General features: G+C 62.1%; 1 protein-coding gene across 1 annotated transcript in view; it reads left to right on the top strand.

Annotated features, from left to right (window-relative positions):
• Positions 1 to 14565, top strand: part of LOC121275075 (disco-interacting protein 2 homolog B-like) — a 97922-nt gene that overhangs the window by 57729 nt on the left and 25628 nt on the right. The window contains exons 18-20 of the mRNA XM_041182479.1: positions 4864 to 4938; positions 5624 to 5798; positions 11649 to 11772. Of these exons, the coding sequence (XP_041038413.1) occupies positions 4864 to 4938; positions 5624 to 5798; positions 11649 to 11772 (374 nt within the window). The remainder of the gene's footprint in view (positions 1 to 4863; positions 4939 to 5623; positions 5799 to 11648; positions 11773 to 14565) is intronic.

The raw sequence follows: 14565 nt of genomic DNA on the forward strand, positions 1-14565 counted from the left end.
TTCCCTCTCTCTCTCTCTCTCTCTCTCTCTGACCCTGCTCCTTCCCTCTCTCTCTCTCTCTCTCTCTCTGACCCTGCTCCTTCCCTCTCTCTCTCTCTCTCTGACCCTGCTCCTTCCCTCTCTCTCTCTCTCTCTCTCTCTGACCCTGCTCCTTCCCTCTCTCTCTCTCTCTCCCTCTGACCCTGCTCCTTCCCTCTCTCTCTCTCTCTTACCCTGCTCCTTCCCTCTCTCTCTCTCTCTCCCTCTGACCCTGCTCCTTCCCTCTCTCTCTCTCTCTTACCCTGCTCCTTCCCTCTCTCTCTCTCTCTCTCTCTGACCCTGCTCCTTCCCTCTCTCTCTCTCTCTCTCTCTCTGACCCTGCTCCTTCCCTCTCTCTCTCTCTCTCTCTCTCTCTCTGACCCTGCTCCTTCCCTCTCTCTCTCTCTCTCTCTCTGACCCTGCTCCTTCCCTCTCTCTCTCTCTCTCTCTCTCTGACCCTGCTCCTTCTCTCACTCTCTCTCTCTCTCTGACCCTGCTCCTTCCCTCTCTCTCTCTCTCTCTCTGACCCTGCTCCTTCCCTCTCTCTCTCTCTCTCTCTCTCTGACCCTGCTCCTTCCCTCTCTCTCTCTCTCTCTGACCCTGCTCCTTCCCTCTCTCTCTCTCTCTCTCTCTGACCCTGCTCCTTCCCTCTCTCTCTCTCTCTCTCTCTGACCCTGCTCCTTCCCTCTCTCTCTCTCCCTCTGACCCTGCTCCTTCCCTCTCTCTCTCTCTCTCTCTCTCTGACCCTGCTCCTTCCCTCTCTCTCTCTCTCTCTCTCTCTCTGACCCTGCTCCTTCCCTCTCTCTCTCTCTCTCTCTCTGACCCTGCTCCTTCCCTCTCTCTCTCTCTCTCTCTCTGACCCTGCTCCTTCTCTCTCTCTCTCTCTCTCTCTCTCTCTCTGACCCTGCTCCTTCCCTCTCTCTCTCTCTCTCTCTCTCTCTCTGACCCTGCTCCTTCCCTCTCTCTCTCTCTCTCTGACCCTGCTCCTTCCCTCTCTCTCTCTCTCTCTCTCTCTGACCCTGCTCCTTCCCTCTCCCTCTCTCTCTCCCTCTGACCCTGCTCCTTCCCTCTCTCTCTCTCTCTTACCCTGCTCCTTCCCTCTCTCTCTCTCTCTCTCTCTCCCTCTGACCCTGCTCCTTCCCTCTCTCTCTCTCTCTCTGACCCTGCTCCTTCCCTCTCTCTCTCTCTCTCTCTCTCTCTGACCCTGCTCCTTCCCTCTCTCTCTCTCTCTCTCCCTCTGACCCTGCTCCTTCCCTCTCTCTCTCTCTCTCTCCCTCTGACCCTGCTCCTTCCCTCTCTCTCTCTCTCTCTCTCTCTCTGACCCTGCTCCTTCCCTCTCTCTCTCTCTCTCTCCCTCTGACCCTGCTCCTTCCCTCTCTCTCTCTCTCTCTCTGACCCTGCTCCTTCCCTCTCTCTCTCTCTCTCTCTCTCTCTGACCCTGCTCCTTCTCCCTCTCTCTCTCTCTCTCTCTGACCCTGCTCCTTCCCTCTCTCTCTCTCTCTCTCTGACCCTGCTCCTTCCCTCTCTCTCTCTCTCTGACCCTGCTCCTTCTCTCACTCTCTCTCTCTCTCTGACCCTGCTCCTTCCCTCTCTCTCTCTCTCTCTCTGACCCTGCTCCTTCCCTCTCTCTCTCTCTCTCTCTGACCCTGCTCCTTCCCTCTCTCTCTCTCTCTCTCTCTCTGACCCTGCTCCTTCCCTCTCTCTCTCTCTCTCTCTCCCTCTGACCCTGCTCCTTCCCTCTCTCTCTCTCTCTCTGACCCTGCTCCTTCCCTCTCTCTCTCTCTCTCTCTCTCTCTGACCCTGCTCCTTCTCTCACTCTCTCTCTCCCTCTGACCCTGCTCCTTCCCTCTCTCTCTCTCTCTCTCTCTGACCCTGCTCCTTCCCTCTCTCTCTCCCTCTGACCCTGCTCCTTCCCTCTCTCTCTCTCTCTCTCTCTGACCCTGCTCCTTCCCTCTCTCTCTCTCTCTCTCTCTGACCCTGCTCCTTCCCTCTCTCTCTCTCTCTCTCTCTCTCTGACCCTGCTCCTTCTCTCACTCTCTCTCTCCCTCTGACCCTGCTCCTTCCCTCTCCCTCTCTCTCTCCCTCTGACCCTGCTCCTTCTCTCTCTCTCTCTCTCTCTGACCCTGCTCCTTCCCTCTCTCTCTCTCTCTCTCTCCCTCTGACCCTGCTCCTTCCCTCTCTCTCTCTCCCTCTCTCTGACCCTGCTCCTTCCCTCTCTCTCTCTCTCCCTCTGACCCTGCTCCTTCCCTCTCTCTCTCTCTCCCTCTGACCCTGCTCCTTCTCTCTCTCTCTCTCTCTCTCTCTGACCCTGCTCCTTCCCTCTCTCTCTCTCTCTCTCTCTGACCCTGCTCCTTCCCTCTCTCTCTCTCTCTCTCTGACCCTGCTCCTTCCCTCTCTCTCTCTCTCCCTCTGACCCTGCTCCTTCCCTCTCTCTCTCTCCCTCTCTCTGACCCTGCTCCTTCCCTCTCTCTCTCTCTCTCCCTCTGACCCTGCTCCTTCCCTCTCTCTCTCTCTCCCTCTGACCCTGCTCCTTCCCTCTCTCTCTCTCTCCCTCTGACCCTGCTCCTTCCCTCTCTCTCTCTCTCCCTCTGACCCTGCTCCTTCCCTCTCTCTCTCTCTCTCTCTCTGACCCTGCTCCTTCCCTCTCTCTCTCTCTCTGACCCTGCTCCTTCCCTCTCTCTCTCTCTCCCTCTGACCCTGCTCCTTCCCTCTCTCTCTCTCCCTCTCTCTGACCCTGCTCCTTCCCTCTCTCTCTCTCTCTCTTACCCTGCTCCTTCCCTCTCTCTCTCTCTCTCCCTCTGACCCTGCTCCTTCCCTCTCTCTCTCTCTCCCTCTGACCCTGCTCCTTCCCTCTCTCTCTCTCTCCCTCTGACCCTGCTCCTTCCCTCTCTCTCTCTCTCCCTCTGACCCTGCTCCTTCCCTCTCTCTCTCTCTCCCTCTGACCCTGCTCCTTCTCTCTCTCTCTCTCTCTCTCTGACCCTGCTCCTTCCCTCTCTCTCTCTCTCCCTCTGACCCTGCTCCTTCCCTCTCTCTCTCTCTCTCTCTCTGACCCTGCTCCTTCCCTCTCTCTCTCCCTCTGACCCTGCTCCTTCCCTCTCTCTCTGTCTCTCTCTCTGACCCTGCTCCTTCCCTCTCTCTCTCTCTCTGACCCTGCTCCTTCCCTCTCTCTCTCTCTCTGACCCTGCTCCTTCCCTCTCTCTCTCTCTCTCTCTTACCCTGCTCCTTCCCTCTCTCTCTCTCTCTCTCTGACCCTGCTCCTTCCCTCTCTCTCTCTCTCCCTCTGACCCTGCTCCTTCCCTCTCTCTCTCTCTCCCTCTGACCCTGCTCCTTCCCTCTCTCTCTCTCTCTCTCTCTCTCTGACCCTGCTCCTTCCCTCTCTCTCTCTCTCTCTCTCTGACCCTGCTCCTTCCCTCTCTCTCTCTCTCTCTCTCTCTGACCCTGCTCCTTCCCTCTCTCTCTCTCTCTCTCTGACCCTGCTCCTTCTCTCTCTCTCTCTCCCTCTCTCTGACCCTGCTCCTTCTCTCTCTCTCTCTCTCTCTCTGACCCTGCTCCTTCCCTCTCTCTCTCTCTCCCTCTGACCCTGCTCCTTCTCTCTCTCTCTCTCTCTCTCTGACCCTGCTCCTTCCCTCTCTCTCTCTCTCTCTCTCTGACCCTGCTCCTTCCCTCTCTCTCTCTCTCTCTCTGACCCTGCTCCTTCCCTCTCTCTCTCTCTCCCTCTGACCCTGCTCCTTCCCTCTCTCTCTCTCCCTCTCTCTGACCCTGCTCCTTCCCTCTCTCTCTCTCTCCCTCTGACCCTGCTCCTTCCCTCTCTCTCTCTCTCTCCCTCTGACCCTGCTCCTTCCCTCTCTCTCTCTCTCCCTCTGACCCTGCTCCTTCCCTCTCTCTCTCTCTCCCTCTGACCCTGCTCCTTCCCTCTCTCTCTCTCTCTCTCTGACCCTGCTCCTTCCCTCTCTCTCTCTCTCTCTCTGACCCTGCTCCTTCCCTCTCTCTCTCCCTCTGACCCTGCTCCTTCCCTCTCTCTCTCTCTCTCTTACCCTGCTCCTTCCCTCTCTCTCTCTCTCTCTCTCTGACCCTGCTCCTTCCCTCTCTCTCTCTCTCTCTCTCTCTCCCTCTGACCCTGCTCCTTCCCTCTCTCTCTCTCTCTCTTACCCTGCTCCTTCCCTCTCTCTCTCTCTCTCTCTCTGACCCTGCTCCTTCCCTCTCTCTCTCTCTCTCTCTCTCTCCCTCTGACCCTGCTCCTTCCCTCTCTCTCTCTCTCTCTCCCTCTGACCCTGCTCCTTCCCTCTCTCTCTCTCTCTCTGACCCTGCTCCTTCCCTCTCTCTCTCTCTCTCTCTCTCTCTGACCCTGCTCCTTCCCTCTCTCTCTCTCTCTCTCTCTCTCTCTGACCCTGCTCCTTCCCTCTCTCTCTCTCTCTCTCTCTCTCTCTCTGACCCTGCTCCTTCCCTCTCTCTCTCTCTCTCTCTCTCTGACCCTGCTCCTTCCCTCTCTCTCTCTCTCTCTCTCTCTCTCTGACCCTGCTCCTTCCCTCTCTCTCTCTCTCTCTCTGACCCTGCTCCTTCTCCCTCTCTCTCTCTCTCTCTCTCTGACCCTGCTCCTTCCCTCTCTCTCTCTCTCTCTCTGACCCTGCTCCTTCTCCCTCTCTCTCTCTCTCTCTCTGACCCTGCTCCTTTCCCCTCTGTCCCCTCTGTCTCTCTCACTCTCTCTCGTTCCCGCTTCACCTCGATCTCTCTCTTTCCGTCTCCCAATTCCCAGCCTTTTCCCGCTCTATCCCCCCACACCACCCCACACCACCCCAAACGCACTCTGAGCCCCTTTACTCTGCACTCTCCTCTCTTTCTCTGCAGATGTTACCTGGCGTGCGAGTGATTATCGTGAACCCCGAAACCAGGGGCCCTCTGGGAGACGCTCACCTGGGGGAGGTGAGTGACTGGGCACTGGCGTGGGGGAATACGCGGGGAGGTGTGGTGGCAGCGTATCATAAACACTTGGCGCCCTCAGTTGCCGGTCCTGAAGGGAGACGAGTCGCCAAAACCTTTCTCCTCCTGTTCATCAGGACAAAGGCACGACAGTGCCAAATCTCAAGACTCTCACAACGATTTACACCGCAGGAGAGAAGTGCGCCGATGGGCTGGCAAGTCAACTCTTTGCCCCTCTTGAGCTTGTCCCGACGATTGGAGGGCTAAAGGTTCTGACGACATGTCTCTCTCTCTCTCTCTCTCTCTCCAGAGGGGACTTCAGGTTGTGTGGAGAGTCTGGAGAAGCTGGGATTGTTCTCCTTGGAGCAGAGAAGGTTAAGGGTGGGGGGTGGGTGGGTGGGTGGGGGTTGTGGAGATTGAATCCAGGCGTTTGAAATCACGAAGAAGGGACACAGACTGAAGAGAATCGGCAAAAGAACCGGGCGGTGGGGAGAAGGGGAGAGGTGGGTGGAGAATCGGATAAATACTTGATGGGAGGGGAGGGCGGAGCGGGGAAAGTGGGACTCGATGGGCATTCAAAGAGGCAGGACGGGCTGAATGGCCGCCTCCTGTGACGTGTAATTCTCCGATGCTCACACCGCCTCCGTCTCTCTCTCTCTCTCTTTCTCTCTCCCTCCCTCTCTCTCAGATCTGGGTGAGCAGCTCTCACAACTCCAGCGGCTACTACTCCATCGACGGGGACGAGTCGCTCCAGGCTGACCACTTCAACACGCGGCTCAGCTTCGGAGATGTCCAGACGGCCTGGGCCAGGACAGGCTACCTTGGCTTCGTCCGCAGGACAGAGCTCACCGATGCCAGCGGGGGTAAGCCTTGGGGGGCGCTTACACGCGGCGACCCTTCCGCCCATCGGGCTGTCCCAAAACGGCTTCGGGGTCAACGCGGGAAGGTTTGGCGTTGCGGTCGCTGTCGCGCCGGCCGGCCGATGTGCGCACAGCAAGCTCCCACAGACGGCACCGTGATTTTCAGTGACGTTGGCTGGGGGGTGAATATGGGCCCCAGGACATTGGGGAATGACTCCCGCGCTGCCCCTCTTCCAAATGGTGGCCGTGGGATCTTTCACCCCCCCGCCCGAGAGGGCAGACGGGGCCTCGGCTTAATGTCTCATCCGAAAGACAGCACCACCGACAGTGCGGCACTCCCTCAGCGCTGACCCTCCGACAGTGCGGCTCTCCCTCAGTACTGACCCTCTGACAGTGCGGCTCTCCCTCAGTACTGACCCTCCCACAGTGCGGCTCTCCCTCAGCACTGACCCTCCGACAGCGCGGCACTCACTCAGCACTGACCCTCCGACAGTGCGGCTCTCCCTCAGCACTGACCCTCCGACAGTGCGGCTCTCCCTCAGCGCTGACCCTCCGACAGTGCGGCGCTCCCTCAGCACTGACACTCCGACAGTGCGGCTCTCCCTCAGCGCTGACCCTCCGACAGTGCGGTGCTCCCTCAGCGCTGACCCTCCGATAGCGCGGCACTCCCTCAGCACTGACCCTCCGACAGTGTGGCACTCCCTCAGCACTGACCCTCTGACAGTGCGGCGCTCCCTCAGCGCTGACCCTCCGACAGTGCGGCTCTCCCTCAGCGCTGACCCTCCCACAGTGTGGCTCTCCCTCAGCACTGACCCTCCCACAGTGCGGCACTCCCTCAGCGCTGACCCTCCGACAGTGCGGCTCTCCCTCAGCACTGACCCTCCGACAGTGCGGCTCTCCCTCAGCGCTGACCCTCCGACAGTGCGGCTCTCCCTCAGCACTGACCCTCCGACAGTGCGGCTCTCCCTCAGCACTGACCCTCCTGACAGTGCGGCTCTCCCTCAGTACTGACCCTCCCACAGTGCGGCACTCCCTCAGCGCTGACCCTCCCACAGTGCGGCTCTCCCTCAGCGCTGACCCTCCGACAGTGCGGCACTCCCTCAGCACTGACCATCCGACAGTGCGGCTCTCCCTCAGCGCTGACCCTCCCACAGTGCGGCTCTCCCTCAGCACTGACCCTCCGACAGTGCGGCTCTCCCTCAGCGCTGACCCTCCGACAGTGCGGCTCTCCCTCAGCACTGACTCTCCAATAGTGCGGCTCTCCCTCAGCACTGACCCTCCGACAGTGCGGCTCTCCATCAGCACTGACCCTCTAACGGTGCGGCTCTCCCTCAGCACTGACCCTCCGACAGTGCGGCACTCCCTCAGCACTGACCCTCCCACAGTGCGGCTCTCCCTCAGCGCTGACCCTCCGACAGTGCGGCTCTCCCTCAGCGCTGACCCTCCGACAGTGCGGCTCTCCCTCAGTACTGACCCTCCGACAGTGCGGCTCTCCCTCAGCACTGACCCTCCGACAGTGCGGCTCTCCCTCAGCACTGACCATCCGACAGTGCGGCTCTCCCTCAGCGCTGACCCTCACACAGTGCGGCACTCCCTCAGCACTGACCCTCCGACAGTGCGGCACTCACTCAGCAATGGCCCTCCGACAGTGCGGCGCTCCCTCGGCACTGACCCTCCGACAGTGCGGCTCTCCCTCAGCGCTGACCCTCTAACAGTGCGGCTCTCCCTCAGCGCTGACCCTCCGACAGCGCGGCTCTCCCTCAGCGCTGACCCTCCGACAGTGCGGCTCTCCCTCAGCGCTGACCCTCCGACAGTGCAGCTCTCCCTCAGCGCTGACCCTCCGACAGTGCGGCCCTCCCTCAGTACTGACCCTCCGACAGTGCGGCTCTCCCTCAGCACTGACCCTCCGACAGTGCGGCTCTCCCTCAGCACTGACCCTCCGACAGTGCGGCTCTCCCTCAGCACTGACCCTCCGACAGTGCGGCTCTCCCTCAGCACTGACCCTCTGACAGTGCGGCTCTCCCTCAGCACTGACCCTCCAACAGTGCGGCGCTCCCTCAGCACTGACCCTCCGACAGTGCGGCTCTCCCTCAGCACTGACCCTCCGACAGTGCGGCTCTCCCTCAGCACTGACCCTCCGACAGTGCGGCTCTCCCTCAGCACTGACCCTCCGACAGTGCGGCTCTCCCTCAGCACTGACCCTCCGACAGTGCGGCTCTCCCTCAGCGCTGACCCTCCGACAGTGCGGCTCTCCCTCAGCACTGACCCTCCGACAGTGCGGCTCTCCCTCAGCACTGACCCTCCGACAGTGCGGCTCTCCCTCAGCACTGACCCTCCGACAGTGCGGCTCTCCCTCAGCACTGACCCTCCGACAGTGCGGCTCTCCCTCAGCACTGACCCTCCGACAGTGCGGCTCTCCCTCAGCGCTGACCCTCCCACAGTGTGGCTCTCCCTCAGCGCTGACCCTCCGACAGTGTGGCTCTCCCTCAGCACTGACCCTCCCACAGTGCGGCACTCCCTCAGCGCTGACCCTCCGACAGTGCGGCTCTCCCTCAGCACTGACCCTCCGACAGTGCGGCTCTCCCTCAGCACTGACCCTCCCACAGTGCGGCTCTCCCTCAGCACTGACCCTCCCACAGTGCGGCTCTCCCTCAGCACTGACCCTCCGACAGTGCGGCACTCCCTCAGCAATGGCCCTCCGACAGTGCGGCGCTCCCTCGGCACTGACCCTCCGACAGTGCGGCTCTCCCTCAGCACTGACCCTCTAACAGCGCGGCTCTCCCTCAGCGCTGACCCTCCGACAGCGCGGCTCTCCCTCAGCGCTGACCCTCTGACAGTGCGGCTCTCCCTCAGCGCTGACCCTCCGACAGTGCAGCTCTCCCTCAGCGCTGACCCTCCGACAGTGCGGCTCTCCCTCAGTACTGACCCTCCGACAGTGCGGCTCTCCCTCAGCACTGACCCTCCGACAGTGCGGCTCTCCCTCAGCACTGACCCTCCGACAGTGCGGCTCTCCCTCAGCACTGACCCTCCGACAGTGCGGCTCTCCCTCAGCACTGACCCTCTGACAGTGCGGCTCTCCCTCAGCGCTGACCCTCCGACAGTGCGGCTCTCCCTCAGCGCTGACCCTCCGACAGTGTGGCTCTCCCTCAGCGCTGACCCTCCGACAGTGCGGCTCTCCCTCAGTACTGACCCTCCGACAGTGCGGCTCTCCCTCAGCACTGACCCTCCGACAGTGCGGCTCTCCCTCAGCGCTGACCCTCCCACAGTGCGGCTCTCCCTCAGCGCTGACCCTCCCACAGTACGGCTCTCCCTCAGCACTGACCCTCCGACAGTGCGGCACTCCCTCAGCAATGGCCCTCCGACAGTGCGGCGCTCCCTCGGCACTGACCCTCCGACAGTGCGGCTCTCCCTCAGCACTGACCCTCTAACAGTGCGGCTCTCCCTCAGCGCTGACCCTCCGACAGCGCGGCTCTCCCTCAGCACTGACCCTCCGACAGTGCGGCACCCCCTCAGTGCTGATCCTCCGACAGTGCAGAATTCCCTCAGCGCCGTCCCTCCGACAGGGCGGCCCTCCCTCACTACTAAGAGTCCGACAGTGCGCTCGCCTTAAGCACTGACCCTCCGACAGTGCGGCTCTCCCTCAGCACTGACCCTCCGACAGTGCGGCTCTCCCTCAGCACTGACCCTCCGACAGTGCGGCTCTCCCTCAGCACTGACCCTCTGACAGTGCGGCTCTCCCTCAGCGCTGACCCTCCAACAGTGCTGCGCTCCCTCAGCACTGACCCTCCGATAGTGCGGCTCTCCCTCAGCGCTGACCCTCCGACAGTGCGGCTCTCCCTCAGCACTGACCCTCCGACAGTGCGGCTCTCCCTCAGCACTGACCCTCCGACAGTGCGGCTCTCCCTCAGCACTGACCCTCCGACAGTGCGGCTCTCCCTCAGCACTGACCCTCCGACAGTGCGGCTCTCCCTCAGCGCTGACCCTCCCACAGTGTGGCTCTCCCTCAGCACTGACCCTCCGACAGTGCGGCTCTCCCTCAGCACTGACCCTCCGACAGTGCGGCTCTCCCTCAGCACTGACCCTCCCACAGTGCGGCTCTCCCTCAGCACTGACCCTCCCGACAGTGCGGCTCTCCCTCAGCACTGACCCTCCGACAATGCGGCACTCCCTCAGCGCTGACCCTCCCACAGTGCGGCTCTCCCTCAGCACTGACCCTCCCACAGTGCGGCACTCCCTCAGCGCTGACCCTCTGACAGTGTGGCTCTCCCTCAGCACTGACCCTCCCACAGTGCGGCTCTCCCTCAGCACTGACCCTCTGACAGTGCGGCTCTCCCTCAGCACTGACCCTCCGACAATGCGGCACTCCCTCAGCGCTGACACTCCGACAGTGCGGCTCTCCCTCAGCACTGACCCTCCGACAATGCGGCTCTCCCTCAGCGCTGACCCTCCGACAGTGCGGCTCTCCCTCAGCACTGACCCTCCCACAGTGCGGCTCCCCCTCAGCGCTGACCCTCCGACAGTGCGGCTCTCCCTCAGCACTGACCCTCCGACCGTGCGGCTCTCCCTCAGCACTGACCCTCCGACAGTGCGGCTCTCCCTCAGCACTGACCCTCCGACAGTGCGGCTCTCCCTCAGCACTGACCCTCCGACAATGCGGCACTCCCTCAGCGCTGACCCTCCCACAGTGCGGCTCTCCCTCAGCACTGACCCTCCCACAGTGCGGCACTCCCTCAGCGCTGACCCTCTGACAGTGCGGCTCTCCCTCAGCACTGACCCTCCCACAGTGCGGCTCTCCCTCAGCACTGACCCTCTGACAGTGCGGCTCTCCCTCAGCACTGACCCTCCGACAATGCGGCACTCCCTCAGCGCTGACACTCCGACAGTGCGGCTCTCCCTCAGCACTGACCCTCCGACAATGCGGCTCTCCCTCAGCGCTGACCCTCCGACAGTGCGGCTCTCCCTCAGCACTGACCCTCCCACAGTGCGGCTCCCCCTCAGCGCTGACCCTCCGACAGTGCGGCTCTCCCTCAGCACTGACCCTCCGACCGTGCGGCTCTCCCTCAGCACTGACCCTCCGACAGTGCGGCTCTCCCTCAGTACTGACCCTCTGACAGTGCGGCTCTCCCTCAGCGCTGACCCTCCGACAGTGCGGCTCTCCCTCAGCACTGACCCTCCGACCGTGCGGCTCTCCCTCAGCACTGACCCTCCGACAGTGCGGCTCTCCCTCAGTACTGACCCTCTGACAGTGCGGCTCTCCCTCAGCGCTGACCCTCCGACAGTGCGGCTCTCCCTCAGTACTGACCCTCTGACAGTGCGGCTCTCCCTCAGCACTGACCCTCCCACAGTGCGGCTCCCCCTCAGCGCTGACCCTCCGACAGTGCGGCTCTCCCTCAGCACTGACCCTCCGACCGTGCGGCTCTCCCTCAGCACTGACCCTCCGACAGTGCGGCGCCCCCTCAGCACTGACCCTCTGACAGTGCGGCTCTCCCTCAGCACTGACCCTCCGACAGTGCGGCTCTCCCTCAGCACTGACCCTCTGACAGTGCGGCTCTCCCTCAGCGCTGACCCTCCCACAGTGCGGCTCTCCCTCAGCGCTGACCCTCCCACAGTGCGGCTCTCCCTCAGCACTGACCCTCCGACAGTGCGGCTCTCCCTCAGCACTGACCCTCTGACAGTGCGGCTCTCCCTCAGCGCTGACCCTCCCACAGTGCGGCTCTCCCTCAGCGCTGACACTCCCACAGTGCGGCTCTCCCTCAGCGCTGACCCTCCGACAGCCCAATACTGAGAGAGTGTTGGTTTAGGCAGGAGTTATAGTGAGGTGCAGCATTAACAGCCCCTGTGCCTCCCCTGCAGATCGACATGATGCACTTTATATCGTTGGAGCTCTCGATGAGACCCTGGAGCTACGAGGTCTCCGCTATCATCCCATCGATATTGAAACTTCAGTCTCCCGCGCTCACCGGGGCATCGGTGAATGGTGAGCGGAGCAGCGGTGTGAACGGTGTCGAGGGAGGGTGCAGCACTCCTGCCTTCATGATAGGGCCATTCACACCAAGTACACCACTGGGCTACAGGATCGAAAGGGTGTTGCACCTCTCTGTGTCTCTCTCTCTCTCTCTCTCCCCCCCTCCGTCTGTCTCTCCCTCCGTCTGTCTCTCCCTCCGTCTGTCTCTCCCTCCGTCTGTCTCTCCCTCCGTCTGTCTCTCCCTCCGTCTGTCTCTCCCTCCGTCTGTCTCTCCCTCCGTCTGTCTCTCCCTCCGTCTGTCTCTCCCTCCGTCTGTCTCTCCCTCCGTCTGTCTCTCTCTCCCTCCGTGTGTCTCTCTCTCCCTCCGTGTGTCTCTCTCTCTCTCTCTCTCCCCCTCCGTCTGTCTCTCCCTCCGTGTGTCTCTCTCTCCGTCCGTCTGTCTCTCCCTCCGTCTGTCTCTCCCTCTCCCTCCGTGTGTCTCCCTCTCCCTCCGTGTGTCTCTCTCTCCCTCCGTGTGTCTCCCTCTCCCTCCGTGTGTCTCTCTCTCCCTCCGTGTGTCTCCCTCTCCCTCCGTCTGTCTCTCCCTCCGTCTGTCTCCCTCTCCCTCCGTGTGTCTCCCTCTCCCTCCGTGTGTCTCCCTCTCCCTCCGTCTGTCTCTCCCTCCGTCTGTCTCTCCCTCCGTCTGTCTGTCTCTCCCTCCGTCTGTCTCTCCCTCCGTCCGTCTGTCTCTCCCTCCGTCTGTCTCTCCCTCCGTCAGTCTCTCCCTCCGTCTGTCTCTCCCTCCGTCTGTCTCTCCCTCCGTGTGTCTCCCTCTCCCTCCGTCTGTCTCTCCCTCCGTCTGTCTCTCCCTCCGTCTGTCTCTCCCTCCGTCTGTCTCTCCCTCCGTCTGTCTGTCTCTCCCTCCGTCTGTCTCTCCCTCCGTCTGTCTCTCCCTCCGTCTGTCTCTCCCTCCGTCTGTCTCTCTCTCCCTCCGTCTGTCTCTCTCTCCCTCCGTCTGTCTCTCCCTCCGTCTGTCTCTCCCTCCGTCTGTCTCTCTCTCCCTCCGTCTGTCTCTCCCTCCGTCTGTCTCTCTCTCCCTCCGTCTGTCTCTCCCTCCGTCTGTCTCTCCCTCCGTCTGTCTCTCCCTCCGTCTGTCTCTCCCTCCGTCTGTCTCTCCCTCCGTCTGTCTCTCCCTCCGTCTGTCTCTCCCTCCGTCTGTCTCTCCCTCCGTCTGTCTCTCTCTCCCTCCGTCTGTCTCTCCCTCCGTCTGTCTCTCCCTCCGTCTGTCTCTCCCTCCGTCTGTCTCTCCCTCCGTCTGTCTCTCTCTCCCTCCGTGTGTCTCTCTCTCCCTCCGTGTGTCTCCCTCTCCCTCCGTGTGTCTCCCTCTCCCTCCGTGTGTCTCCCTCTCCCTCCGTGTGTCTCTCTCTCCCTCCGTGTGTCTCTCTCTCCCTCCGTGTGTCTCCCTCTCCCTCCGTGTGTCTCCCTCTCCCTCCGTGTGTCTCCCTCTCCCTCCGTGTGTCTCTCTCTCCCTCCGTCTGTCTCTCACTCCGTCTGTCTCTCCCTCCGTCTGTCTCTCCCTCCGTCCGTCTGTCTCTCTCTCCCTCCGTGTGTCTCCCTCTCCCTCCGTCTGTCTCTCTCTCCCTCCGTCTGTCTCTCTCTCCCTCCGTGTGTCTCCCTCTCCCTCCGTGTGTCTCCCTCTCCCTCCATGTGTCTCCCTCTCCCTCCGTGTGTCTCTCTCTCCCTCCGTGTGTCTCTCTCTCCCTCCGTGTGTCTCCCTCTCCCTCCGTGTGTCTCCCTCTCCCTCCGTGTGTCTCCCTCTCCCTCCGTGTGTCTCTCTCTCCCTCCGTGTGTCTCTCTCTCCCTCCGTGTGTCTCTCTCTCCCTCCGTGTGTCTCCCTCTCCCTCCGTGTTTCTCCCTCTCCCTCCGTGTGTCTCCCTCTCCCTCCGTGTGTCTCCCTCTCCCTCCGTGTGTCTCCCTCTCCCTCCGTGTGTCTCCCTCTCCCTCCGTGTGTCTCCCTCTCCCTCCGTGTGTCTCCCTCTCCCTCCCTGTGTCTCCCTCTCCCTCCGTGTGTCTCCCTCTCCCTCCGTGTGTCTCCCTCTCCCTCCGTGTGTCTCTCTCTCCCCCTCCGTGTGTCTCTCTCTCCCCCTCCGTGTGTCTCTCTCCCCCTCCGTGTGTCTCTCTCCCCCTCCGTGTGTCTCTCTCCCCCTCCGTGTGTCTCTCTCCCCCTCCGTGTGTCTCTCTCTCCCTCCGTGTGTCTCTCTCTCCCTCCGTGTGTCTCCCTCTCCCTCCGTGTGTCTCCCTCTCCCTCCGTGTGTCTCTCTCCCTCCGTGTGTCTCTCTCTCCCTCCGTGTGTCTCCCTCTCCCTCCGTGTGTCTCCCTCTCCCTCCGTGTTTCTCCCTCTCCCTCCGTGTGTCTCCCTCTCCCTCCGTGTGTCTCCCTCTCCCTCCGTGTGTCTCCCTCTCCCTCCGTGTGTCTCTCTCTCCCTCCGTGTGTCTCTCTCTCCCTCCGTGTGTCTCCCTCTCCCTCCGTGTGTCTCCCTCTCCCTCCGTGTGTCTCCCTCTCCCTCCGTGTCTCCCTCTCCCTCCGTGTTTCTCCCTCTCCCTCCGTGTGTCTCCCTCTCCCTCCGTGTGTCTCCCTCTCACTCCGTGTGTCTCCCTCTCCCTCCGTGTGTCTCCCTCTCCCTCCGTGTGTCTCCCTCTCCCTCCGTGTGTCTCCCTCTCCCTCCGTGTGTCTCTCTCTCTCCCTCCGTGTGTCTCTCTCTCTCCCTCCGTGTGTCTCTCTCTCCCTCCGTGTGTCTCTCTCCCTCCGTGTGTCTCTCTCTCCCTC

Source organism: Carcharodon carcharias, assembly GCF_017639515.1.
Source record: "Carcharodon carcharias isolate sCarCar2 chromosome X unlocalized genomic scaffold, sCarCar2.pri SUPER_X_unloc_1, whole genome shotgun sequence".
Taxonomy (NCBI): domain Eukaryota; kingdom Metazoa; phylum Chordata; class Chondrichthyes; order Lamniformes; family Lamnidae; genus Carcharodon; species Carcharodon carcharias.